General features: G+C 37.3%; 1 protein-coding gene across 1 annotated transcript; it reads right to left on the bottom strand.

Moving 5' to 3' along the window:
- Window positions 1-27,497, bottom strand: LOC141343390 (doublecortin domain-containing protein 2-like). Its single transcript, XM_073847992.1, has 9 exons — window positions 27,063-27,497; window positions 25,485-25,536; window positions 19,996-20,072; window positions 18,484-18,618; window positions 17,930-18,079; window positions 17,802-17,856; window positions 17,551-17,722; window positions 3,158-3,210; window positions 1-880 (listed from the first exon to the last, which is right to left on the bottom strand). The coding sequence occupies exons 1-9, from the start codon at window positions 27,347-27,349 to the stop codon at window positions 491-493; spliced, it is 1,371 nt and encodes a 456-aa protein (XP_073704093.1). The 5' UTR covers window positions 27,350-27,497; the 3' UTR covers window positions 1-490.
- Between the last annotated feature and the right edge of the window lie 489 nt (window positions 27,498-27,986).

Genomic DNA, 27,986 nt, shown 5'->3' on the forward strand with positions numbered 1-27,986 from the left:
ACAACAGAGGAAGATGAAATAGAAATCTATATATTTAGCTTTCTTAAATATTTTTAGCAGTCATCTATCAGCTCGGCAGACATCAGCACTGAAACTCATTTTGTTACCATAATTATGTTACTATGAGGAAATAGATATTTGCTCAAATCCTAACTGGTTAAATTAGCTGTGTTAATAAATATGTTCACAGTATTAGAAACGCAGTACAATAAATTATTAATATGAATAAATTAGTAATTACTCATCCTCCAGAAATGATCATTCAAGCCTATATGACTTTCTGTCTTCTCACAAAAAGAAGATATTTTGAAGAATGTGCTGGTCTCTCTTTTCCATTGTTGCCTATGTTTGTTATATAGAAAATAACAGGCAGAATATTTTTTTTACAATAACATTCTCCTTTTGCACTCTGCAGGAGACAGAAAATCAGACTGGTTTGAGCAACATGATGGCAGACAATCGATCATTTCTTATTGAACTGCATTTTCTCTCATTCAGTATTTGCGGACACATCCTCACTGGGTTCTGGATTGTCCTCCGTCGGCTTTCCTTCATTCTCTGTGTTCTCCTGGGTTTCCTCTTCAGCTCCTTCCTCTGGTTTCTCCTCTTCATCTCCTCCTTCCTCTGGTTTCTCCTCTTCATCTCCTCCTTCAGCTTCTTCATCCTTCTTCTCTCCACCGTCATCATTTGCCTCATCATTTGGTTCTGATGTCGGTTCCTCTTCCTTTATCTCTTCATCCTCTTCTTTCTTCTCTTCCTCTGTCTCAGCTTCTGGTTTCTTCTCTTCTTCTTCATCACATGGTGATTCTTCTGAGTTTGGAACTGCTTCACTTTCTGTTGTGGTTGATTCTTCTACATCAGGACCGACCTCCTCTGCCTCCTTAATAAAACATCACAAATGAGTATGTATATATGCACATATATGGGTCAAAGACGAAAAATGGTCTAAGCATAAAAACAATAAGTGTAATACTGTTTTAAATTGTTGTCTGTTTAATTTCCAGAAGACACCCACTAAAATGTCAATCTTGTCAGCCATATTTACAACAAAATTAATTTATGACATATTAAAAGATAAATTACTTTCACCCCAAATATTAATTAGTTGTAATTCTACATTCTTAAAATTTGCCAATATTCTAGGTTTTGCCCATTTCTCAGTAAGAATTTTTTACTCATTTAAAACACAAAATTTAATATGCTCCCTTATTCTTTTATATATTTTAATATGTACAAGTCAGAATAAGCATGTTGTTTGAAATTTAACATAAATATTGTGTTACACTGAATGACAATGTAACATTATTTCAAGCAAATTTTTACATTTTACTCTCCAAAAACGTTTTTGAAACCTAAAAAGTAGACAATTTACATAATGTGCTTTCTATGGACATAAAATCGCTTTTGAAAATTTAACTTAACATATTTGACCCATATATATATAATTGCAATTTAAAATAAATAGCTGTTGTCCATCTAAATCTCTGTTAAAATGTAATTTATTTCTGTGATGAACACTGAACTTCCAGAATCATGACTACAGTCTTCAGTGTCACATGATCCTTCAGAAATCATCCTAATATGCTGATTTGCTGCTCAACAAACATTTCTGATTATTATCAGTGTTGAAAACAGTTGTGCTGCACAATATTTTTGTGGAAACTGTGACACACTACCATTCATATGTACACAACAGTTCTTTTTGGTACTCAAATCTAACATATAAGAGTGATATTCTAGTGAGATCGGAACCGTTTCATTTCTCGCAGTGTCATGGTGGACACCCAAATCCACCCATATCTTGTATAGACTTCAATTATGTGGTTTGTTAAAAAAAGATTTTTGAAAATTTTCTTCGACATTTTCAGGAATGTGAGCTCCAGGGGGTCAGCACTCATGAACCCGCCGAGAGCAGCCTCACCTCAGCCAGATCTTCTGGAATTTACCACTGACTCTGATAGTCAATAAACATGAAATCTAACGTGCAGTCATTGGTCTCATTAATCTATTATTTGTTCCAAAGAAAATAATTTTGGCTGAGTGCAAAACCTTATCATGTTATATTTTAAGTAACTTCAATGCTGTATAGCAGAGAACTGTCTTTGTACTTTTGACTGATTTGCCTAGCAACTTTAATAATGGCTGTTGTATTATTTATTAATAAAACATATTTAATATAATTAAAGAATAGTAGTATTTAATAATAGTATCTCGTATTGGGAAACGGTGTGTGTTTGTGATGGTGATTTTAGTTACATTATTCTGCCATTAGATGGCAAAAAGAGACTGTCTTTATGAGTGAGTCAGCAGTACACACTTCTATATTGAAAGAGGCTGGAACAGGGTTGTAAACAAGGAAGTTATGTTTTACTTTCAACAACAGCTTGTAAGACACAGCTAACAAATGCACTGAGCAGCGCTATCATCGAAAATCACCCATAACAGATGAAAGGATAGTACGACAAAGATATCGTTTTCCTTAGTGGACATTCAAACTAATGTTTTATTGTGAATATAAGATTGAGCTGAATAATGAATGCTGTATCAGAAGGAAGTAGGTTTTTTAAAAACACTCTGTTGTTGTTCCTTATGCACTTACACACTCATGCTGTCGAACTGTTGTAATAACGCAATATCACACACATGATATGGCTGTGTATTGACACGCTGTGATTACTTACGACCGAATCACAGCCGTGCCGATATACAGCCATAATGCACTGCTACTCGTGTAATCCTCAAAAATAAAATGCATCAGTTTTCACAAAAATATTGGGCAGCTCAACTGTTGATAATAATCAGAATTTTTTTCTTGAGCCGCAAATCAGCATATTAGAATGATTTCTGAAGGAGCATATGACACTGAAGCCTGGAATAATGAAAAAAGTCTTAATTATTCCAATCTTTGGCTGCCATTGTGTGTGAACACATGTAGTATTTTCAATGTTTTGGTCATTTCAGTGTAGCTGCATCCAAATGTTTAACTACTTCTGTACATTTGTATGAAACATTGCTTTGGGCGCATATTCACATTACTTTACCACAGCTGGGTGATTTCTGAGTAGCGCTCTTATATACTGAATCACATTTGTGTAGACTGGGTTCCTGACTGTCTAGTAAGAGTATTAGAGATCATGATGAGGTTAGAGCTCCTCACCTGCTGGACCGGTGAACACTTGTCATCTTCTGCTCTTCTGTCCTCTCCATCATCTGCACGAACACACACCACAGCAAAGATGAGACATTCACATTTACATACTGACCATCTGATCAAGCGACTAAATCCTGATTCAATGAAAACCTCAGTTACAAACACAAAATGCCTTTCATTGCTTCACACTTTGGGTTTCAACTGTAGACGGCAAAATACAAAAAAATAAATCATGAAATTCATATACAGCCTAATAATATCAAAAATATAATCTACATTTCTTAAAAAATCAGCAACAATATGATCAGCGTTCCAGACCTAGTGTAGACTATTTTGGTAGTCTCAGAGCTTAAACAAGCATGTACGTACGTCACGCTCTTATTAAAACCTCTCATGAATTAATTACAGACTCGCTGTTAAAATGACCATTAGCTTTCGACGCTTCTGTGTAATTATTTTTGCAAGATTTACAGTCATACCATTGTACTCGCTAGTAAACAAGAAAATTACACGAGTGTTTTAAATACTTAATGAGTAATAAATCCAAAGATTGTGTGTGAAATCAATACACTCTAAATAATTAAACAGCAGAATTAATGCACCTCATATAAGTTCACGCTTTCCCCAATAGCGGCTATAAAAATATTGCTGCGCAGATGATAGCATTTTACCCAGGCATTTAATGCGTTTCAAATGCAAAACTGATTGAAGTTTAGCAGCGGAGATGAGCCGGCGTAGCAATAATGGGCTTCTTTGAATATTTTATGGAAATCGTTCACATTTATTAACTGTAGTCCAAAAGCCCGACTGTAAGCAGGAGCGCTAATGTAACAATAAACAGTTAAATGTGATTGAGAGAAGGGCTCGTCTCATAAAAATGCTAAATCAAATTAAATACAGCATTTTAAAACCTGCCTTCATTAAAGCGGCCTGACGGGAGGATGACGGCATAACGCTCCACTCCATTTCCAACACAACCGCTCTTAGTTACTTTAGGAGCCTTTATTTCTCCGCTAATTAAACGCTGCTTCTCTTCACTCTTGTTTTCTGCCAACTGTGTCACTGTGCAAAGGAAAGGCAGCTAGGAACTGGTAAATAATCAAATAAAAATCTACAATTATTAAAAAATAGTAAATGCAGTTCAGTATGCAAATGGCATCAAGAAATGATCAAACATCCAAGGCAAATAGGGTTAAAGAAAAACAAATCAATATCACTATACTGTACTTCTTTAGCTGATTGATACATTAAGAATGGCAAACATTTTTTTGCATCAGGTTTTTTCTTAAATGTTATGTTTAAATATGCAAATTATACATGATCTAATTAAACATCCACTAATATATATATATATATATATATATATATATATATATATATATATATATATATATATATATATATAGGGCAACTAAGGGACTGCAATAGTTATGTATGAGTCCCTCGGATGTCCTCAGTGCGAAAAGATGGATCTCAAAATCATACAGTCATTGTTGGAAAGGGTTCAAATATACAGAAGATGCTGGGAAACCACCGAATTTGCAGGACCTGGATGATTTATTAAGTAACACAAGTTACGTAATAATATTACTTTTTTCAAGTAACTAGTAAAGTAACAAATTACTTTTTAATTGACAAGAAAAGAGTTACTTTTTCAATTAAGTAACGCCAGTTACTATTTCCCCTCTTTTATTGATTAAAAGCTCTCCTGTCCTCATGTTGACAGAAATTGCGAGTAAGATGTTACTTTAGTTCTAGAATAAATGTGAACATGCGTTAATTCATCTCACTCACTAAAAAACACATACAGTATTCTTAAAAATGAATAAAAACACTGAAATTCAACGCAAACCTCCAATAATTAAATATGTTAAATAATACAAATATCCTTTATGTATTTAATCCCATTTTATTAACCGATGTCTTTGCTGCCGACCTTCGATGATCCAATTCATCCATACTAATAAGCAGAAATTACTCAAAATCATCTAACATTTGTTTTCATTTTTTATTACTGAAGAGTTGACATTTGTTCTTCTGCAGTCTACTGTACAGACGTCAATTTACTTTTCTCTAAGCCTGAGGCTTTTGCTGACAAAAATAGAATTTTTATATTAAAAACAAACAAGCAAGCCCTGCCCAGATTTAAAAAGTAACGTAAAAGTAACATAACACATTACTTTCCATAAAAAGTAACGAAGTAACGCAATTAGCTACTTTTTTACGGAGTAACTCAATATTGTAATGCATTACTTTTAAAAGTAACCTTCCCCAACAGTGTTCAAAAGCAGAGGGACTCATAAACAACTATCACAAAGCAGAAAAACAGTGGTGGATCATTCAGGAAACAACACAGAGCTTTAAGGTTGTATATCAATTTTTGAATGGGTTCATTTTTGCAAATTCAGTTATTATTTTGTCTGGAGAGGAGTAAATTAAAGACTTAAGTGTGTATTTTAGATGTTTTCTTTCCACTAGACATTTTATAAGAGCAAAATACACCAAATTCTCAAAATTGACCAGTGTATGAAAAACTATGGTCTCTTAATTATTTTTATTAAAAAGTATAAGGCTTACAAAAACGAATAAGTCTCCATGTTAAGCGGTTCAGGCTGAATAAACCACAGAAGTTTATTACACCAAACTCTAAGCAGAAAGATTGAGGAACATCATCTACTGCACTGATATATTCAGAAGCACTTTGACAAAGACAGGAGCGCTGAGGAGTAAACAGAGCTGTGCTGCGCTCTGAAGTCAGATGTGTGTCAGGTGTTCAGAGCTCCAGCGGTGAGTCAAGAGCTCACACTCGTGTGCAGTCACCGGTTGCTAGGCGCTCGGCCAATCTCTCCAACTCCCGCGGGCCAAAGAAGAACAAGTCCTGCTGTTTACATGCTACTAGATGGGCTATTTATGGATTATTTTCATAAAGACACCCCAAGGCTTGAAATAGCCTTCTCTCATCTCCATAATGTTACCAGGCAAACGACATGAGAACCTGAGAACCTGAGAGCCGTCGTGGATTCGGATTCACATTGCTGTGTGTGACCAGCAACACTTCTATTCTTGCATCACGTGACACATAATCAATCTGATGCAAATCAATTACGGCAGACGAGATCGAGCCAAACATGAGAATATGGTAATAAAATGTGCAGATTGGTACGCACGCACCTGGCATCACGAGCGTTAAATGATTTTGCTCTTATGCAAACGAGGACGAAAACATGTGCTGCTCCAGAGGCAACCAATCACATTCATAACCTCATCAACACAGAGAGCGTATGAAATATGCATGACAGACACAGATTAATCACATATTTCCACTTTCACACTCTGAGGTTGCACTGCACTTATATTTTAACCATTTATATATTAATCATTTACAGATGAGGTATATATGTTAGGGTTGAGCTAATAGACCATAGTAGGGTACGGCGGCGCCTTTGATATTATTTTCCTCTAAACCGCTAGATGGCAGAAAAACATGCCTTATAGCACTTTCCAAAACATCCGCTTTTCAAGATACACGTGCAATTTCGGCTGATGTTTTTAAAAATGTAGATTTAAGTAGCATTCTTGAATATATCTTGAGTCAAAGGTATTCTTGATGATTTTTAGTTTTGTTTAAGATAATTAAAGCAACAGTTTTTAAATAACGAAAGGATATGTAAAAGTATGGTATTTGGGCTAAAAGGCACCTCTGCTGTTGGGGCTAAAAGGCACAATAATGAACATGATCATTAATAGAAGACTGACTTTTCTATTTGTTGACATGACATTGTTAGATTCAGATGGCAAATATCATATATTATGTTGGGTGTCCATCTTAAAGATGTCATATAATAAAATATAATTAGTTGTTACTACTGTAAACCTATATTAATTTTTTTATGGGATCTCCTTCAATGCTTTCAGAATCGTTACATCTTAAAATGATTGTGTTTTTGTATTTTAAAATATATGTTTTATTTTGCCATATTTTAATGACAGTATATTTATTAAACAAACATTTATTATTTTATTTATCAAAATAAACTTTGCTAAAGTGATTGTTTCAAACAAGTATTAACTCAGACGTTATTAAAAAATAAAACATTTATTTTAGCTAAAGTATTTGTACCCTGCGTGTGGGATAAAAGCTTTATGCATTTATAAGATTTTTAAACTAAATAAATGACTTATTTTTACACAAAATCTGTTGCTCCATAAATGTTCAATACAAACGTATATATTTTGTCTGCAATCATATACTTTGGGCATAGTGAAAAGCTATTGTTTTTTTCTTAGGGAGTGCCTTTAGCCCCGTTGTACCCCATCGTGTATCAACAATAGTCAGAGGTATCTGTGGCTGATGGCTGACGATAGCAAGACCATTATTATTAGTACTACTAGTATTATATGTAATTAATATTAGGGATTATTTGTTCCATCATGCTTCTTTTGCCGCATTTTACAGTGTTAAAAATACAGCTCCTCGATGGCACTAGTCTCTCAAAAGCAACTTTACAAACATGCAGAAATGTTTCTGATGCAGACTAAAAGAACAGAATATGATTTCTTTCTCTTAATCCAATAAGCCTCCTTCAAAGCATCATAAAAGGTGTTTTTCAGGACGTGTGGCGAGCAGGATAAGCATGTGAGGTTTGTACCACAGTTCATGAGGAATGACAGCCACAGACGCTCAGATAGACCTGTCTCCACACCTCCAGCATTTGTTTGTCCCTCATAAGTGAAGGCTGCTGGGAAGCATTAGGGAGACGCACTGATTGGCTCATTTGATTTGGCAGCGTCGCCTTTTCCTAACAGATCCGGGGGGAATATTAAATCCTGTTGTTTACTTATAAAAGCAGCTTTTAACACGCTGATAGTCAGATTAACGAGCGCTTTTAATCACAGGCTGACGCGGCGTCATAAACACACGACTGTAACGCTGTCACCTAAACACATGAAGACCAGAGTTCAACCAAACGAATGCCTTCATGACCTCACAGACAGGAAATTTACCAGCTAAAGAGCCTTTTCATTTCACGGCAAAACCTGACAGTGTGACGGCACAATTATATTTCCTTATATCCGCCGAACAATATACTTCCACTTATCATTTTTAATAAAGCATGTGACCTTCGGTCTCTTTCTGGCTTATTGCAGATTAAGAATGCATACCTTGAATGAAAGCTTTTCAAAATGAGGTGCTTTGTTAGACTTCTATAAAACACAAGGGCAAAGAAACACATGGATGAGCTCTGGCTTCTGTGCAAGCATGCACTGTACACAAGTAAGTAATTGCATTATTCTGAAGAAAATGTGCGTGGTTGTGGTTTAGTCTCAATGAAAAAGAGTCCAGATATCGTAGGATATTCTGATTCCAACAAAGAGAACAAATACACAATCTTTCGAACAGATTCCTGACCTTATACATCAGTGGTGATAGTCTTAACATAGCCCACAGCCCATCTGACTGACAGCACAGCTCTCAAGAAGCAATTTCTTCACCTATAATAGCAACGTGAAGCGTGTGTGACTCACAATGGAAGTCACTGCTGGGATTTTCAGTCTTTAATGGCCTTCACACTGTATAATCAGTACGAATCGCTCCGCAATGGGGCTTAATTGGGAATATTTTAAGGCGCACAGTGCCTTTTGTTGGAAAGCAATTTGCCAGTTCTGACAAAAATAAACCACCATGCTTCTGGTGGGAGGACTGTATAAAATGGCACTGATTACCACCTCCTCCTTGTCAGAGTGTGTACAGAAAGCGGGGACGGGTTAATCAGTGCTGACTTTCATTCGCTAGAGTGTTTTCTGGCATTACTGTTGATTTGTCGGAGGCAGACAGGAGACTCCTATAAGATCGCTGTTACCAGCGGACAGCAAACCCATGGAGGCAACCGTCCAGGCTCCGCCCAGCAACTGTTACACGGGCCTCCTCCTCAGCCAATCAAGTACTGCGGCCTCTTTCAGAAGAATTTCAACAGACAGTTCTAAAAAAAGTTCCTCTGAAGAAGCACATATCCAGGGGTCTAATCCTAAACCAAATGCTAACTCAACCCTAGGCTTAATTGTAAACATGAATATTTCATACACCATTTAAAGACAGATACAGCTGGGTCCCGTGTGTGTGTGTGTGTGTGTGTGTGTGTGTGTGTGTGTGTCAGTCAGACGGTAAGGAGCGAGTCTGTCACCTGCTGCTGTACAGTAAGGTGTAGTTGTTAGAGACTCAGGTGGATATACTGACAAGCCTGACGTGTCCTTAAAGACAAAACAGTTGTCCTGCATTCTGATTCTTTTCTAGAGCTTTTTTCAAGAGTACTAATAATTCTAAACAGACTGTCAGCCTGTGTGTTAGAAGAGTGGTTTAAGTGACTTTTTCTGCAGTTACATTGTTACACCAGTAGGTGGTGACAGATTATGATTATGACGCACTATACCTACCATGCAAGCCCTCCTGGAACTCAAAGAGATTGTTTTGCAGTGCTTGCACTTTAAAAAAAAATCTTTGCATTTGTAACGGAGCGATAGACACAAACCCGATTCGTGACAACACGAAAGTCTATGATACTCTGGGCGATTCTGGGCCAAAGTGATATCACCCAAAAAGGGGCAGTATTACAAAGAATCTGACTTGAAGATGATTGGACAATATTTCCAGAAGCAGGACAAACAGTCTAGAACAGTGAAAACTAGTGTAACACTGTAGTTAAATGTGATTGAAATAATCCCTCCCTTCCGCACTTTAATAGTGTATTATTTCAGTATTTCAATATGTTTCAGTGTATTAACAGTATTCATACACTGGAAAAAAAAAAAAAAAAAAAAAAAAAAAAATTTTATAAGCACATGTAATTTTAGTCTTTCTATTTCAGAATTTTGTTTAATTCAGTAGTTGATTTAGAATTATTTGTGAAATTTGCTAGCAATTAAAAAAAAACGGGGAATTGCTTAAAAGTCAATCTTACACCAATTGTTTTTCAGTGTAAAACAGTAGGTGAAAAGTACCTGGAAGCCCTACTACTTCCAGTGAGATTCTGAAGTGTGTATCCAATTAACACTACTATCCCATGAGGCCATGAGAGAGAAGATACGAATGGCAGTGAAGTGATGTAACTGATGCAGCCACAGACGTAGGTCACATTTCAATAACTATATCGTGAATTACACATTCATTTATCAAAGGTTGCAAAGAAATTACTTTCATATTTCAAATATGTACTCAGACAGTATGTGGTTTTACACATAAACACTGATCCATAAAGGAACAAAATAAGTGCCTGTAGTCATTGAATAATTGACTCGACCAATTCACCAATATTCATGAATGATACAAGTGGTTTAAATTATTTTGCTTAAAATTTAAATAGGACTGATAAATTGACCTACATTTATTTTTATGACAAAAAAGCATCAAAGTGTGTAATGTAAATAGGTTTTGCCAAACACACTAGGATTCGATAGTCATGCTCAAATAGTTTCAATGACTGACTTATCGATGGCTCTAAATATTGAGGAAGAACTAAAATATTTTACCATTAAAAAAAGCATTAATTGTACATCTCAGCAGCTGCACATTCATACTGTAAAAGCCTTTATGCTTGAGAATGAAATTACTAGCATCAAAAAGTACAGTTTATGTTTCAGTATGTCTGTCTTCAAAAACTAATGAGATCACACTGGTATAGGTCACAGAAAACAAAATCACACACAGAATGAGGAAAAGACGGCGTGACAAGAAAATGGCATTTCTACATTTAAAGAAGGATCGAGCTCCCTCTTCCAAATCCTCTTTTATTCTCTTGTCTCTCGCCTCTGGTTCAGATATTGCATTACTGCCATCACTGCAGGCCATGATCTAATTAGAAGCGAGCAAGACTTTAGCACTTGTCACATCTCAGTCTGTTCGGAGGAGCTGAAAGAACTCAGACAGACACACACACACACACACACACACACACACACACACACACACACACTCACGTACGGCCTGACCAGTGAAGTGAGGCACAGAGAGAGGCACCTTAATGGCCTATTTCAGCATTATTACAGTATCGTGGATGGATTGTCACCAGGAGCCCTGAGATACTGAAGTGTGAAAACCATCAGCGGCTCTCGTACGTCTCCACACTCCTCTGATCCTCCCTGTCATTACTGGAGTGGGACGGAGCCGCGGCAATTTCCCCCTGATTCCTCCTTCCCTCTCTCAAACACATCCACACGTCCTCAGTCTCCTCCACCAGCCTCTCTGACTTCATTATGCCACGTGATTGGAGAATTTGCCCTACATTCACTTAACACTTGTGCCATCTGTTAGACTCCCTCATTAATGGTGTCAGATCCTCTGCAAATCATTGATATTCAAATGTATGCACATAGCGTTATATTCCAGTGCGTGGTTTCCTGCCTTCTAATGGACGGTTTATTTATCAAAGAGGGATATTCATCACCGCAAGAGCGACTAAATGTTTTGCAAGCGTCGAGAGCGCCGCTTTAAGACTGAGCTTTACTCAAAACAGTCTTTACACATTGACATTTTAAATAGATGTGTAAAAATCATTTCACTGATTATAATTTTCAACTAATTAAGGTTCACTCTGTAATTTTTCTTCATTTAAAAGTTCTAAATTCATTATATCATCATTGATGAAAACCTTCACAAAGCCTTTTATCCAAAGCGACTTGCATTGCATCAGATGCAATTCATGCTTTCTCTTCAAATTGAACCCATGACCTTGGTGTTTCTAGTGCCATGCTTAATATAAACACAACACTGCTATTGACAAGTGCAAAATACACAAAAAATGACTAAATACAACTTTAAATAGAGTCCATTTTAAATGATTTAAATGATTCTGCCCATTGTAACAAAGTCAGCTTTTGATGTTTCCAATCGCTTGACTTTTATTTGAAAACATCTTCTGTTTCAAGTGTACACAGATTTGTTACAATACTGACATTATGTTTAAACCCATGCAATTCTGACACCAATGGATTTTTGCTGGTCAACATGTTTACCTTAATATAGACCCAGTATTACATTTCAGCTTAGCTCTGTACTGTACTGTACTGTATGTTTACTGTCTAATGTCAAATAACAGCCTATTACAAATCCTGAATTCTGAAACTCAATTATTAGCAGCTGCAATGAGAAGAACGCCGCTCTACACACCTGAACACAATCAGAGGAAGCCAGCGGTAAAATGCTGAGGTTTACATCACTGAACACAAAACAGGCAACTAAACTCCCTGCTTCTGTAACCCTATATGCTGCATGCAGACATTTACCTTGCGACATTGGAAACTTTATTAATTTACAATTTGATATGGATAAACTGACTCACTATTACCATTTGGTAACTGGTTTGATTGTGTCATACTGAAGTGACCTTGGTGAATATGTTCCTGGAAATCAGAGCCATTACAGTCTTCAATTAATAAAATAAAAATATAAAGAACGAATATCTGTGTAAAACCATTCTTTTTCTAAAAAAAAAAAAAAGGAAATTTGCGAATTATGCAACCTAGTCCACTAAAAAGGCTTCATGTTGGGAGTTACATAATCAGATTACTTTTTCAAGGAACTAGTAAAGTAACACATTACTTTTTACTTTATAATGAACTATCTGAGTTACTTTTCTAAACAAAGTAGTTACTTTGTTTCCAATAAGTGCAGAAACATTTCCTTCAACCCGAGGTTAGTACATTTCACTGAGAGGGCACTTCCTTGTTTTAGACAAGCCAGCTTAGTAATTTCTGGTCAAACGTAGTGTGCCGTAATAGGAGTGTATTTTGCTCATTTTCTCTTCATAATCTTCATTCACAATCGAAGAAAAGTTTTGTTTGTCTAAGAGGAACAAACATCCATGTATACCGTTTCAAGAATGACAAACGAGTTTAAAAAAAATACAGTGGGGAAAATAAGTATTTGACACATCAGCACTTTTATCAGTAAGTGTATTTCTGAGTGGACTATTGACACAAAATTTCCACCAGATGTAGCCATCAAGCCAAATATTGAATTCATACAAAGAAATCAAAACATTTAAGTATACAAGTTGAGTCATAATAAATAAAGTGAAATGACACAGGGAAGAAGTATTGAACACACTTTATTTAATACTTTGTAGAAAAGCCTTTGTTGGTGATTACAGCTTCTAGACGCCTCTTGTATGGAGAGACCAGTCGTCTGCATTGCTCAGGAGTGATTCTGGCCCATTCTTCCACACAAACGCTCTTTAAATCTTGAAGGTTCCTTGGGCCTCTTTTATGAACTTTGATCTTCAGTTCTCTCCATAGATTTTAGGTCAGGTGATTGACTGGGCCATTCAAGCAACTTGATTTTCTTTCTTTGAAACCACTTCATTGTTTCCTTGGCCTTGTGTTTGGGATCATTGTCTTGCTTAAATGTCCATCCTCTTTTCATTTTCAGCTTTCTGGTAGATGGCAGCAGATTTTTATCCAGAATGTCCCGGTACATGTCTCCAATCATCCTACCTTCAATAATATGAAGTCTGCCAGTACCCCTTGCTGAAAAGCAGCCCCAAACCATGATGCTTCCACCCCCAAACTTAACTGTTGGTATGGTGTTCTTGGGGCGGTGGGCAGTGCCATTTCTTCTCCAAACATGGTGTGTAGAATGACTGCCAAAAAGTTCAATTTTGCTTTCATCTGATCATACTATTGTCTACCAATAATCCACAAATGTTAACCGAGCCTCAACATGCTTTTTGTTCAGCAATGGAGTCTTGCGTGGTGAGCGTGCATGGATGCCACAGCGGTTCAGTGCATTGCTTATAGTTTTCTTTGAAACAACAGTACCTGCTGATGCAAGGTCTTCTGCCCGAGTGGTTCTTGGCTCTTGGAGAACTCTCCTGATTATTCTTTGGACTCCTCGGACAGGGATCTAACGTGGAGCACCTGATCGTGGCCGGTTTATGGTGAACTGATGCTCTTTCCATTTCCGGATAATGGCCCCCACAGTGCTCACAGGAACATTCAGCATTCTGGACATGCACCTATAACCATTCCCATCAAAATGCTTTTCAACGATAAGATTATGAAGATCTTGAGAGAGGTTTTTTTTCTTTTACCCATCATGAAGTCTTTCCTGTGTGCCTTCTGGGTAATGAGAAGCCTTTATAGGCCATCAATTAGGACTAAAGCAGCTGATATCAATTAGTACTGATAGGGGGCAGAGTTTCTCTCTCAATACTGACAGATTTCAGGTGATCTCCTGGCTCTCTATATCATTTTGCACCTTGTTATCTTCATGTGTTCAATACTTATTCCCTGTGTTATTCCACTTGATTTATTATGACTCAACTTGTATACTTAAATGTTTTGATTTCTTTGTATGAATTCAATATTTGGCTTGATGGCTACATCTGGTGGAAATTTTGTCAATAGCCCACTTAGAAATATCCTTACTGAGAAAAATGCTGATGTGTCAAATATTTATTTTCCCCGCTGTATGTGAGTAAATCATATCGATTCATATTGAGTGCATTATTTAATTCTTATACCATTAATATTTAACTTTATTTGTTGGACTATATATAAGTATTTCAATATTCACCCTTATAGACTGTATGTGTCTGAGCTAATTTATTTATTTATTTTAATGACTTTCTGCACTTGCTGTACTATAAACTTCAGTGTGGTAAAAGTACTACAATTTATTATACTAGTAATTTTATAATAAATCGAAAAGCAAGACGTCTTGCAAACCAGGGAGTTGAAATAGCAGCTGCAGCCAATGATTGATCCTCTGCTGCCATCTTCTGGTTATATGGGTCATTTCATGTCATTTTCATCTTAAAAAAGACGTTTTCTGTTAAAAGACATGTTTCCCATGCCGTCTTTACGAATGAAAAGTGAATCTTTGAAGTGAATTTTATTGCACAGCTGTAGAGTTGAAAAATAATAAAGGCTTTAAAATATTTAAGATTTTAAAAATGTGTTCATGACTATGAAGGCAAGTTACTGATTATCAAGAATACGATTAAGATGTCCTTGAAGAAAAGTATGGATAGCTAGCTAACGTTAGCCTAAACACATTATGATATTGTCAAGCTGTCAGCATTTAAATGTACAACTATGCAGGTTCTCTCTTGGGATTTAAATGATGTGATGTTAAATAATATGAAACCGAATGTTCATGGTGCTATCATTATTTACGACGTTGCAATTTTTATTTTTCTCAGTTTCTGATAAGAACAAGGCAGTAGAGGATATAGCACATATAAAATGAGCTTCTGCAGAAGTTTACAAGCTGGTTTACCATTATGCGGAAGTTCTACAGAACGCTGTGAAGTCTGTGTTTTTGTTATTAAATAACAAACAAACAAGCCCAGCTCAGGTGACAAAAAGTAACACAAAAGTAACAGTGCATTACTTTCTATGAAAAGTAACAAAGTAACGTGATTAGTTACTTTTTCATGGAGTAACACAATTTTGTAACACATTACTTTTAGAAGTAACTCTCCCCAACACTATATATATGATATGATATTACAGCAGATTACGTAAGAATGGTTTTACACAGAAACACGTTCTCTTCGGCCCAAGAAATGGATGTTTGAAGAAGAGAAGTGCTTTTGTTGACTCCATCACCATGGAGATTTAATAGGCTCGTATCGGGCCACCTGGGTACCGACAGGACCTCGAGTGCTAATGAGTGAGAGACGCTTCTGCACAAACACACACACACACACACACACACACACACACACACACACACACACACACGGACGGCTCTTACTGACACTCCTGCTCCAGATCAAACGCTCCTCATTATGCGACACCCCCTCGCTGCCAAACATCTTATTCCTGATCTTTATTTTTCACCACATCAATTTAAGTATGAATCAAATTTCTTTCAGAATCTGGAGCGTGACTAATAGCGTTTGGGGGCGATCTCTGCAAGGCTCTCTTTGCACTGAAATGTCATCACTTGGTGAGATGTTGTGGAAAGAGACACGTGCAGTGGAGCGTGGCGCTGATCGCACACCTCCGGCTGCAATCTGAGGAAACATGATGATGATGATGATGATGATGATGATGGTGATGGTGAGGAGCATGATGTAATCCCTCTCATGCCACAGCAAGCGAGTGAGCAGCACTCACACAGAGCAGCAGTGCCATCTCATGGTCACACAGAGAAGAGTGTTATATAAAGACCAGAGGATTACATCATCGCTATCAGACAATAGTGGCTGCAGAGAATCTGGATACAGACACAAACTCATCACCGAAGTTGCCAAAGATAACAAAAATGCTCACAGATGAAGCCGCTTTATGATCTTTTACAGTGGTGCATTGCTGAACCTATTTATTTTGATTCAATTCATCACACTGGTGTGAGACGGTGACAAGCTAAAGGTACAATTTTGTGCACATTTCTTCTTTTGAGGTCAGAGAGGTTTATTTGTTTACACTTTATGATAAAGTTTAATTTGTTTGCATTTGTTAAAATGAACTAATAATGAAAAACACTTCTACAGAACTTATTCATTTTAGTGTTAATCTCAACACGAACACATTTTTTCAAAATATGTATCTGTTATTATCAATTAATGCACCGTTAACTAACATCATTTATTAACAAAGTTTAGTAAATTCTGTAAAATATACTGTAATTTTTTATGTTGTTTACAAAATAGACTTTATCGTAAAATGTTATGTTAACATCAAAGAAATTAATACTTTTATTCAAAACACGCTTAAAAATAAAGGTGCTTCACGATGCCATAGAAGAACCTATTTGTCTACTGTAAATGGTTCCATAAAGAACCTTTAACTGATCTGTTTCACAAAAGGTTCTTTGTAGCAAAAGACGGTTCTTCAGATTATGAAAAGGTAAGAAAGAGATGTTTTTTTTAAAGAACCTTTGACTGAATGTTTTTTTGTGGAACCAAAAATGGTTCTTCTTCTCGCTGTGAAGAACCTTTTAAAGCACCTTTATTTTTAAGTGTAGGATGCTTTTATTGGATCACATGTGACAACAAAGACATTTATAATGCTCCAAAAGATTTCTATTTCTATTTCAAATAGAAACCTGAAAATAAAATGAAAATAAATTTTCCACAAAAAATATTGAGCAGCACAACTGTTTTCAATAATTAGAATGATTTCTGAAGGATCATGTGACACTGAAGACTAGAGTAATGAAAATCCAGTTTAATCACAGGCAATCAGTTATGTTTTACACTATATTCACATAGAAAACAGCTATTTTAAATTGCAATAATATTTTACTTTTGTACTGTTTTTGATCAAATAAAAGCAGCCTTGGTGTGCAGAAAAGACTTTGAAAAACATTTAAAAAATCTGACTGACCTCAAACTTTTGAACAGTATTGTATATACTCTATGAATGTCTTGGTTTCAGATGTTGTGCTAATGTCTTACCGTTGTCGTGAGTCTCCTGTGAAGCCGTGAGTTCGCTCCTCTTCTTGCGTATGTTCATGAGTTTGGCCTGTGAGATCTCTCTGACTATAGAGGACAGCTGCTCTGTGGAGGTCTGCGCCGGAGGACTGCTCTTCTCCTCACACTCAGACTTACTCAGATGATGGTTCCCCACCTCACAACACCAATATTCAATCATTAAACACTTGACAACTCAATGCAAACATCTCTTGTTATTATGCTTTTGTACTCACTTCTCCATTCTGTCGTCTGTATTTGTATATTGGCGGTAATGAAGCTGCTTTAGACCTAAAATCACATTCAGTCACATTCTGTTTGAAAACATCCTTCATCTTTAGTAAAAACTCTGTCTTTCTCTTACCCGTTCACTCTCTTCATGCCTATGGGCTTATTAAACAGCAGGTCACTGTATGGAAGCTTTTTAAACTTGTCTCTGCCAACGGCGACGTAAAACTGGCCGTTTTCTAACTCCTTTCCGTCCATAACGAGAGTCCCTTCAAATGTGTACAGGCTGTAAGAGAAGATGTTAAAGGATTAATTAGGCAACTGCAGCTCTGGTAATACAGAAATGCTTCCTTTTCCCTAATGAGAAAAGGGCACTTATCATCTAAATGAGTTTTCATGAGCATTATGGTCTTTTACAGTGTGTCCTGGAGAACCACAATAATGAAAGTCAATCAAAATATGTCATTTTTGTAAAATGACTGTACTCTAGGCAGCCTCTCTAAAAACAGTAGTTACAGTTGCACAAATTGGTTGCAAATGGTAAGCCTGATTTTAATGAGCGACTACCAGCATTACATAAAAAAACCAGCATTTTTTCAGAATTTAGAAAAACGCTTTGGGCATTAACATAAATTTCACTTCAATGTAATTGTCATGAAGCAAATAACTTCATTTCTTGTGCTTGCGTACCTTCGCACACCCCCCACAATTCGCAGGCCCATTTTCTCCGTGATCATCTCCAGAATTCGCTCAAACTGGCCAATCACACGACTGGGAATCAGTAACCTCACCGCTGGATTCAAGACATCTCCATTTGCCACAACACTGACACACACACAAACAAACACACACACACTTCATTTGAACTTGTACAGCACTGCAGAAACCCAGCTAACAAAAAGATGTTCTTAGTTTATTGAATGTTTATTTTCTTGGTTGTACGAACATTAAAGAAACATTCCATTGTATTATTTTGCAAACATTAAATAATGTTACTTTTGAATGTTCTCTGAACATTCTGAAACAAGTAGTGGCCTTTCAAAAATGTTAGATGATTATCCAACTGTAACATGGATAATGATTTTGTGTTAATAATTTGAAAACATTATCAGACCAGATAATGGTCAATGGGGTAAGAAAAATAATCTTGTTTTCTGTTTGAAATAATATATTTTTCTTACCTCATTTAGCTTGTTCTAAACAAAAAACGCACTTAATTTTGACTTTTTTTTTCTTTTTCTGAAAACAAGACAATTATTTTTCCTCGTCTAGAAAATCCTTCTTGATTTAAGAATTTTTTGACATTTTGGCTGGAAACAAGACAAAAAATCTAAGATAAGCATTTTTGCAGAGTTGATGTTACTGAAAGATTGTTTGTTCATGACTTAGAAAGAACCTTGTCACAATGTTAACCTTATTAAGTTGTGAGAAACATTCCTTATTATTAGCTTGGATTATTTGAAGAAACAAAATGAATGAATGAATGTGGTTCATCTGTGCATAAATACAGAAGCAGTGCTGGTTCATTATCTACTTAAAAGAATAGTTCAAGTCAAAATGAAAATTCCATCAATATTTACACCCAAATATCCAAATGATTTGACTGTGTCAGTGTCTATTTTAAGCACACAAAGTGGATAAACTACAAGTAAACATTTAGATTTGTGTAAACTAGTGCTAGATTAATAATATCGATCTCAATTTGGACAAACCAAGATCTTTTAGTAAGTGCTTTAAGCAGTTGTTGCATATATGTTGACTTTTATTTTTTAATCTGTGCGTTCAAAGTCTATATCGTTTTATCACAACATACATACAATAAACGTGGTGTTGACACTCTTTAATGTGGCATTTATAAGTTTCTAGTATTTTACTCAAATTTTCCAGTTTGCCTTAGTGTTTTGATTTATGATTTTTTATCTCACTCTCTATTGAAACCTGTGAGTGATCACTGTGTGCAAAGCAACAGCATTCCTAAAAATCCATAGAAAAAAAAAGAATTCTCTTTTTTGAGTGAACTAAAATCTTAAGCTTTTTAGTATCCCACCAAGATATTTGATTAAATCTGAGGGGAAAAAGAACTTACCACAAGACTAATCACTAGGCTAGTTTCAAGGTTTGCAGTGATGCTGACCAAACAATTATTGAATGAAGTTTGTCTAAAGGTCAGGATTAGGAAAAAAAGAAATAAACAGTACTTACAATATTGCACATGGTTCTTTTATGGGCTTGAGAAATCTGGCAGACACGATCACACGACTCTGAGGAACAGGTTTCAGCTATACACAGGAAAAATAAGGAGTGAGGATATGCAGAGCAGTAAACTCTAGCAAAAACTACAGCTGACAGAGATCCAGTTCAATTAAAGACCATTTTAAAACAATTTTAATATACTCATGATAGTCTGAATCTGCCTTTTTTAATTTAATATACATAATACACGTTCATAACTGGTTTTCTTAACACACTTTTTAATAAATGATACTTTGTATTAAAGTCTAAACTAAAAATTTACTTTAAAGTACATTTTAAAGCATTTTTTTAAACAATACTTTGTTTTAAATAAGTACACTTATTTAAATTATTAAAGCACAGATAAAGTAATTGATTATATTTGATCATAACTGCAGTGTGTTATTTGACATTACATTTAAGGTTAACATGTTTTAAATTCACTAAATTTCAACTGTATCATTATAAATGTGTAATTACACATACACTAAAATATATGATATGAATGTCACATTAAAGTATATTTCTGTTTACCAATAATTATTGTCAGTATATGTCATTGCACACTGAGTCTGAAATGTTCGTCCGAATTATTCGCACGCAAACAAATGCGACCTCACGTCGTCAATCATGTTTGCACACTGCCTTTTTCCGTTTTTCAGAGCCACCGTACAACTGAACGCCAAATCCAAAATTGCGTCTGACAAGTTCATCCACTTCATCTCGCAGCACAAAGATTTACTGACATCCTGAAATAAACTTTGCTTCACCAGGGTTAATCCCGCAGCTCATTAATAAAGAGGTGTGCATCTCATTCCTCTCTATATCTTATAATTGGATTGACCCAATATGTCATTTCTTTTCATCTTATTGAGAAGAGAGTGGACAACAAAATCATCATCCCTGCTTGAAGATTCCATTTTGTATTGTTTAGCAATTTTTCACATCGGAATCAGTGTGCAAGATTTCTGTGCTTGACAATTTCAGACTCAGTGTGCAATGACCTTAACACTTTAACCAAAATACGATATGGTTTATTGCAACCTGTGAGCTGGTGACATTGCTATCGGGGTTTGGGGAGGGGTGGGGATTGTCAATCCCAAGTAGTCCAAGGGTCCTCCAAAGCAACTGCTCTGCAGCCAACCTCCACTGGCAGATTCCAGGGCTTCCATCTTTCATGTTAGGACTCGAGAATCAACTCCTGATATTTATAAGAATTATGCTCATGTGCTTCTTCTATCCTCTTTTCCCAGGGCACTGTCAACTCAATAAGTACCACCTATTTGGTACCCTTAGATCAGAGCACAATATCGGGTCTGAGACTTTTCTGGGTTATTTCCTCTGGTAAACTTATTTCCTCTCCTAAATTTTTGCTTGCATCTTCCAGTCATTTGCAATTTTCTGTGTGCTTTCCCTAGACTTAAGGAACTGAAATAACAAGGCCTCTTATGAAAATCTCTTGGTTTATTTTTCCTACTCCATCCCTGCAGCCAACTGAGTTAAAATTTTGTCAAATTTTGCTGAAATCTCCCATCTGCCAAACTTGACCTGCATGAGGAGAGGACACTGGCAACGGCATTGTCAAAGTATCTGAGGGGATAAGACACCAGAGAGGGAGCAAAAACACTCTGGCTGCACAAGCAGTACAGAATATCAATGTAGGAGATGCCTGAAAAGAGCCAGTGATCTGGCCCAAACCAGCAGCAAAGGAGTGGGAAAAGTTTGAGCAAGTTGTGGACCAGGTGCTGTGGGCAGTGACTACAGAAGATGTGGGTAAGGAGCTTAATGCCATGACATGGATTATCTGAAGAATAGGGGCTGATCACTTCGGGAAAATGGAGCGGAGAGCTAAATCAAACATCAAGCCAAAGGAAAAAAGATGCCTTAAGGAGTTAGTGAATATAAGAGGAGATTTGCAGAGACTAAGGAAGGCTTTTATTGATAAGAAGATAGCTATTACTAAAATTTAAGGAAATACAAGGTGTACAAAAAGTGTGAAAGGCTAAGGAAGCAACTCTGGAGTTTATTGAAAGTGGCATGGAGGAAGAACTTCCTTGCAGATGATTGTTTGGGTTCAGAGGGATGTTTCATGCCTAAGTAGAAGCCACAAGTATCCACAGAGTTCCAGATATCAGAGATTTTGTAGCTTGACCTAGCCAACATTCTATCATGCCCCAGATGTCTTCCAGTAGCTCCTGCAATGCTACTTCAGTAAGATTAACATGCATTTTACCTGTGGGAAATTTACCACTGATTGGCAGAGCATAAAGGTGGGTATTGCCGCTGGACGCACAATCTCAGTCATTCTGTTCTTAGCAGCAATGAACCTCCTCATCAAGACAATGAAGAGGTTACATCCGGGGACAGTACTGGCAAATGGCACCCAAGAGGTGGCACAATTATGACAAGATCAATACCTGAAGCAAGATGGATGCTGGAGGATTTGGTTGAGCTCACCAATTGAACAAGGATGGAGTTAAAACCTGGAAAGTCAAGAAGTTTGGTGTTGAGGAATGGGCATGTCCAGGATTGGTTCACTATAACAACAGTCCAAGAAATACCAGTGTAGAGTTGGGAAAGTGGTACAGGCCAGACCTCAATGACTGGCAGAGTGTGATGGAAATAGTTGAAGAAACTGAAACTTATATGACATTCCTGGAGAGAAGCAGTTTGCCCAGCAAGTATAAGGATTTGGGATACCAACACACCTGCCCAGATTGCTCTGGCCACTGCATTTATGAGGTACCCACCCCTATTGTGGAGAGACTGGAAAGGATGAGGCGATGGAGGAGATGGTCAGACGTTCAAAAGAGCTTCTGCTCCATAGGCTTGAACAGGACAGGCAGCAAGCTGCAGCTGCCAGTAATATCAGAGGTGGAGAAGTATAAGGTAACGAAAACATGGCAGGTGATGACGCTGAGACAATAATGACCCAAGAGTATATTATGTGCACACTGAGGTAAGAATGGGTCACAAGTGGTTAGCCATTAGAGAACTGAGGGAGGCAGAGGAGTGCCTGCACTACGCTGACATCGTCAGATCAGTGACCTAGAGAAGGCAAGGGCTACGATACTCGACCAAGTTAAGCTGGAAGCAGGCGAAATCAAGGGAACGGCATGGCATGGTGCAAAGGGAGGTTCATAAGGCAGAAGAAGAATGTTAAGTCTACAGCAATAAATAAACAGCTGGAAGAGTGTGCTCTGACCTGCCAGAACATCTAGAACATTGAAGACTACTGGATTAAGTTTTTGTTAGGGAAAGGAAAGGACGTGATGTGTGGCCAAGTATGATGACCCATACTCAGAATTTATGGAATTAGTGGACAGCCAGTGGAGAGCAGTTGAAGGTTCTGTGCCTTGCTCAGGAATGCTGGTTATTTACTCCCCCCACCGACAACCCCTGCCAGACCTGAGACTCGAACCCACAACCTTTGTCTGACTCTCTAACCATTAGGCTATTGTTGCCCCCAGAACTTGTGTGCTCTGTATACCATGTTCTACTTACTCCATCAAACCTCCATACATGGGGGTTGGTACAGAGCCTCAATTGCACACTCTGTGGAAGGCCAGCTAACCTTGAGCATGTCTTCTCCTTGTGCAGGTCAAGTTTGGCGGATGGGAAATTTTGTTGGTGACATGATTCAACTTTAACTCAGCTCGCTGCAGGGGTGGAGAAGCCATGAAAGAAGCCAAGGCAACTTTGTAAGGGGGTTGTTTCAGTTCCTCAGGTCTGGGGAAATCACAGCAACAGAAATGAGAAGTAAAGGTGTATTGGCCACAGTAAACGACTGAGAGATGCGAGAAGACCTTGGGAAGGAGCTCAGATTCCCAGAGGAAATAATCCAGACCTGATATTGTGCTCTGGTGAAAGGGTACCAAACAGGTGGTACTGTACTTGTTGAGTTGACAGTAACCTGGGAAGAGAGGATAGAATAACCACATGATTGTAAGCTTAAGAAATATCAGGAGTTGTTTCTCTAGTGCCAACAGAGGGATGGAAGCCTTGGAATCTGCCAGTGGAGGTTGGCTGCAGAATCTACTTGGGATTGACAGCCAGGCTAGGAAGCAGCTGGCAAAAACATCATGAAACATTACATTAATTTAATTAATAAGTACTTGTTTTTTTAAAGTATGCTAAAGTGTATTTTACTTGTATTTACTAACAAGTTTCATATGGTGGTTTGAAATTAACATTGAAGTCTACAACCCAAATCTCAGGTATCAATGTTACCAAAAGTGATTATTGAGTGTTTTAGCAAAACACAATTATATTAATTGATCAGCTTTTAAAAAGCTCTTTTTTTTAACTACACTATTTGAAACTGTATTCCAGTCATCAGAAAACACTCAAGGCGTGCAACATGAGATCTGCACTGTCGCTGTCAGGGTCAGACGTGGGTTCGTTTAACCAGTGTGTTTAAGCGAGGGCACTGCTCAGTTCAGCCCAAACACAGACACACATCTGCTCTCATCTAGTGTTTCGGTGTCTCTCGGGCCCCTGCCGTATCCCCTGGTAACCCCGCGGGATGCCTGTGTAAAGAGCGAAGGGACAGCGTGTCTTTGGGACACTGCCAAACTAAAGCAGTCGCTCTAATTGAGACAATCAGGAGCCAGTAGGAATAAAGTGTGGCCCTCGTCATAAATAAAAGGGCTTGTTCAATCTTGCCTAATGATGATTAGGACATTGTTTCATCAATTACCATGGCAACAGCCCTTTAGTTCAGCGTGATAATAAAGTGGGATCTGAGCAGGTGTGACGATACTCACTTTCTTTGCCTAAGAGAGTTCATAAAATTTTAAGACTGTCGTAAAAAAGTCCCTGTGCTGGTTTTCTTTCTTTCTATTCATTCCGCTCTGCTTTAACTAGTCTTGAGTTCTGCGGGAGTATATGAAGTGTCATTCAGATCGTCTCCGGAGGCTTTGTTTGCGCTCTGGGTCAGAGCCATTGACTTAAATATGCATCCAAGTAGGGGGATATTAATTCACAGGTTAATAATTCATTACCAAATGAGCCGACAACAAAGTGATTATTTCCAGACGACAACGCAGACGGTGTGTCTAAACATGACACCTCGCTCAGGTAGTTTTTCTTGAACGTTAAAGCAGGTGCGACACTCTGAACTAGCACACTATAGTGCTCCAGGATTCCTTTAAACTTGTGTGTTGAAAAACATGCTCTTCAATCACTGGCTTTGTTTGCCAATGTCTAAATCTCCTGCGGTGGCTGTCAGCCTTCGGTGTTCTGGTTCAGAGTCCTGAGAGACGTGTGGATGAACATATATATACCCGACTGACTGCATTAACCTCCAAACTAGTGCAGTGATTGACTACACTCAGTGTTTGTGCTGTTCCTAATGAATGTGATTAACTGTGTTTTACATAGGAGTTGGGCTTACATGAGTTACACTGTATGCACATACACAAAGATTTTAGACATAAAGTGTAAATATATGTCCTTACCAATCCATTGGGCTGAAGTGCTTTTTTCTTCCTGGTTGTTATCTGTGAATAACTAGAAAGCAAGCTGAATTACTGCATTTCCTTTCATTTTGTGAAGATCTTTCTGAAGTGACCTACAGTAACACTACTAGTCAAACGTTTCATTAACATTTGTTACAATTTGTATTTACTCTAAAAGTTGATACTTAAACAAATAGTTAAAAAAATCTTTAAAATCTTTTTATTCTCATCTAAAAGTGTAGATGAGTTTGTTACTCCATCAGTTTGGAGAAATGTGTCATTCCATCACTGTCTCACCAATGGATCCTCTGCAGTGAATGGGTGCCGTCACAATGAGAGTCCAGATAGCTGATAAAATATCACAAAAATCCACAAGTAATCTACACCACTCTAGTTCACCAGTTCACATCTTGGGAAGCCAAAGACTAAAACAAATCACTCTTGCTAAAATATGAGTCTATAATCTATAATAACGCTTTCCTAGTTGTCTCTCACGTCAAAATCCAGCCACATATTTGTTTAGAGCTATTTTGGACTATTTTAGCTTGTGAATAGTGCTTGACCTGTGCAGATTTCTCCCCTGATTCAGACCTGTGGATTGCTTGTGGATTATTGTGATGTTTTTATCAGCTGTTTGGACTCTCATTCTGACGGCACCCATTCCCTTCAGAAGATCCATTGGTGAGACAGTGATGGAATGACACATTTTTCCAAATCTGATGAAGAAACAAACTCATCTACATCTTGGATGGCCTAAGGGTGAGGTCATTTTCAGCATATGTCAATGTTTGAGTCTTGAGTAACTACCTTATGTTTATAAAATTAGTAGTAGACTTGGATTTCTTTACAAAACTAACATTTTCATTTGATTTAAGTTGAATCAAATAATAAAGAAAAAGCATCATCATGTGTCCACCATCCATGCACTCTAAGTCTGTAAAATGTACCTTGTTAATTTGATAGAAATGTCTATATTGATATTTCACAGCTGTTTCCCCCATATTTTAAATTATGCACTGCAATGTGTTGTGTTTTAAAACTGAGACATTTATATTATTTAAAATATGGGGAAAACAGCTGTGAAACATCATAAAAGATAAAGTATTTGTTTATATCTTTTTTCTTCTGACCTTTTTTTCCAAACTAAATAAGCATGAAACTGAAGTTGTCTGATTAAAGTCAGAGCTGACTCTGAAGAGTTTGCCTTAATGCCACATGTTTTGATCACTACATGATTCCAAAACGTCCATTTTTGTTATTTTACAGTTCTCATGGCTTTGCTACTATTTTAAACTATGGAGAATAAAGATGTGTACACTCTCGTCCGTACAAAAATAAAGGTTCTTCACAGCGATGCCATAGAAGAACCATTCTTGGTTCTACAAAGAACCATTTAGTCAAAGGTTCTTTAAAGAACCATCTCTTTCTTACCTTTTTATAATCTAAAGAACCTTTTGTGAAACAGAAATGTTCTTCAGATGTTAAAGGTTCTTTATGGAACCATTTAGACAAAAAAGGTTCTTCTATGGCATCGTGAAGCACCTTTATTTTTAAGATAGATAGATAGATGTGTCTTACTCTATCTTCTTGAACTTCTCTCGTCCAGCAGCCACATACTGTTCTCCGCTCCTCAGGTGCTCGAGTGAGTCTACTCGGTGTCCGGCTTTGGGTGTGTAGATGTTCCTGACCGCACCGAACGGAGCTCGGACGCCTCCAGTCACCTCCCGCAGCAGCGTGTCAAAAGTCGAAACTCGCTTCGAGTTAATCACTAAACGCCTGGGCTCGTAATACGGATCCCCATTCCGATAGAAAAAGATGTTTTTCACTTCAGGTTGAGACAGAAAGTTTGGCTTCTCCGCACTCATGGCCACGAAAGATGAAAGTTAGCGATGGAGAAGAGTCAGAGCGCAGTGCGGTTATATCTCCAGAGCAGAGCAGCGCATGTGATCCTCATGGTGCAAACGACAGAGATACACGTTTGATGAACATATCAACATGAGTCAAACATAAGTACAAAGTGGATTTTGCGAATACAAAACTTTCCACCGGGATGTTCATATCAAAATGATATAAAGTGCAGGCTGAAGAAAAAAAAAAGGAGCGCGCGTGCAGAAGGAACGCAACGCACTGAACGCGATGATCATGGGAACTCTTGTGTTCTTCCAGTGGTTTCTATAGAGACATTACAATCTTAAAGCCCGCTGATACCACACTACACCAACAACTCCAGAGACTCCGTGTATATGGCAAGCTGCTTTAACATTTAGCCTATAGTTTACCTTAAAACAATTTTTTTATATATTGTTGTTCAGGCACGTGCAGAGGGGGGGCGGAGGGTGCTTGAGCACCTGCCCTTTTGGCCACTAGTGATCAAAGTGCACTTTTGTTAAGATTTTTTATTTTTTATTTTTTTTTGGTAATAATATAAAAATAAAAAATGAATAAAAAAATAACGAATTTGCGACAGCCTGCCCAATCCAACTATTAGTAAAATTAATTAAC

This window comes from Garra rufa, chromosome 9 (assembly GCF_049309525.1).
Source record: "Garra rufa chromosome 9, GarRuf1.0, whole genome shotgun sequence".
Lineage (NCBI taxonomy): Eukaryota > Metazoa > Chordata > Actinopteri > Cypriniformes > Cyprinidae > Garra > Garra rufa.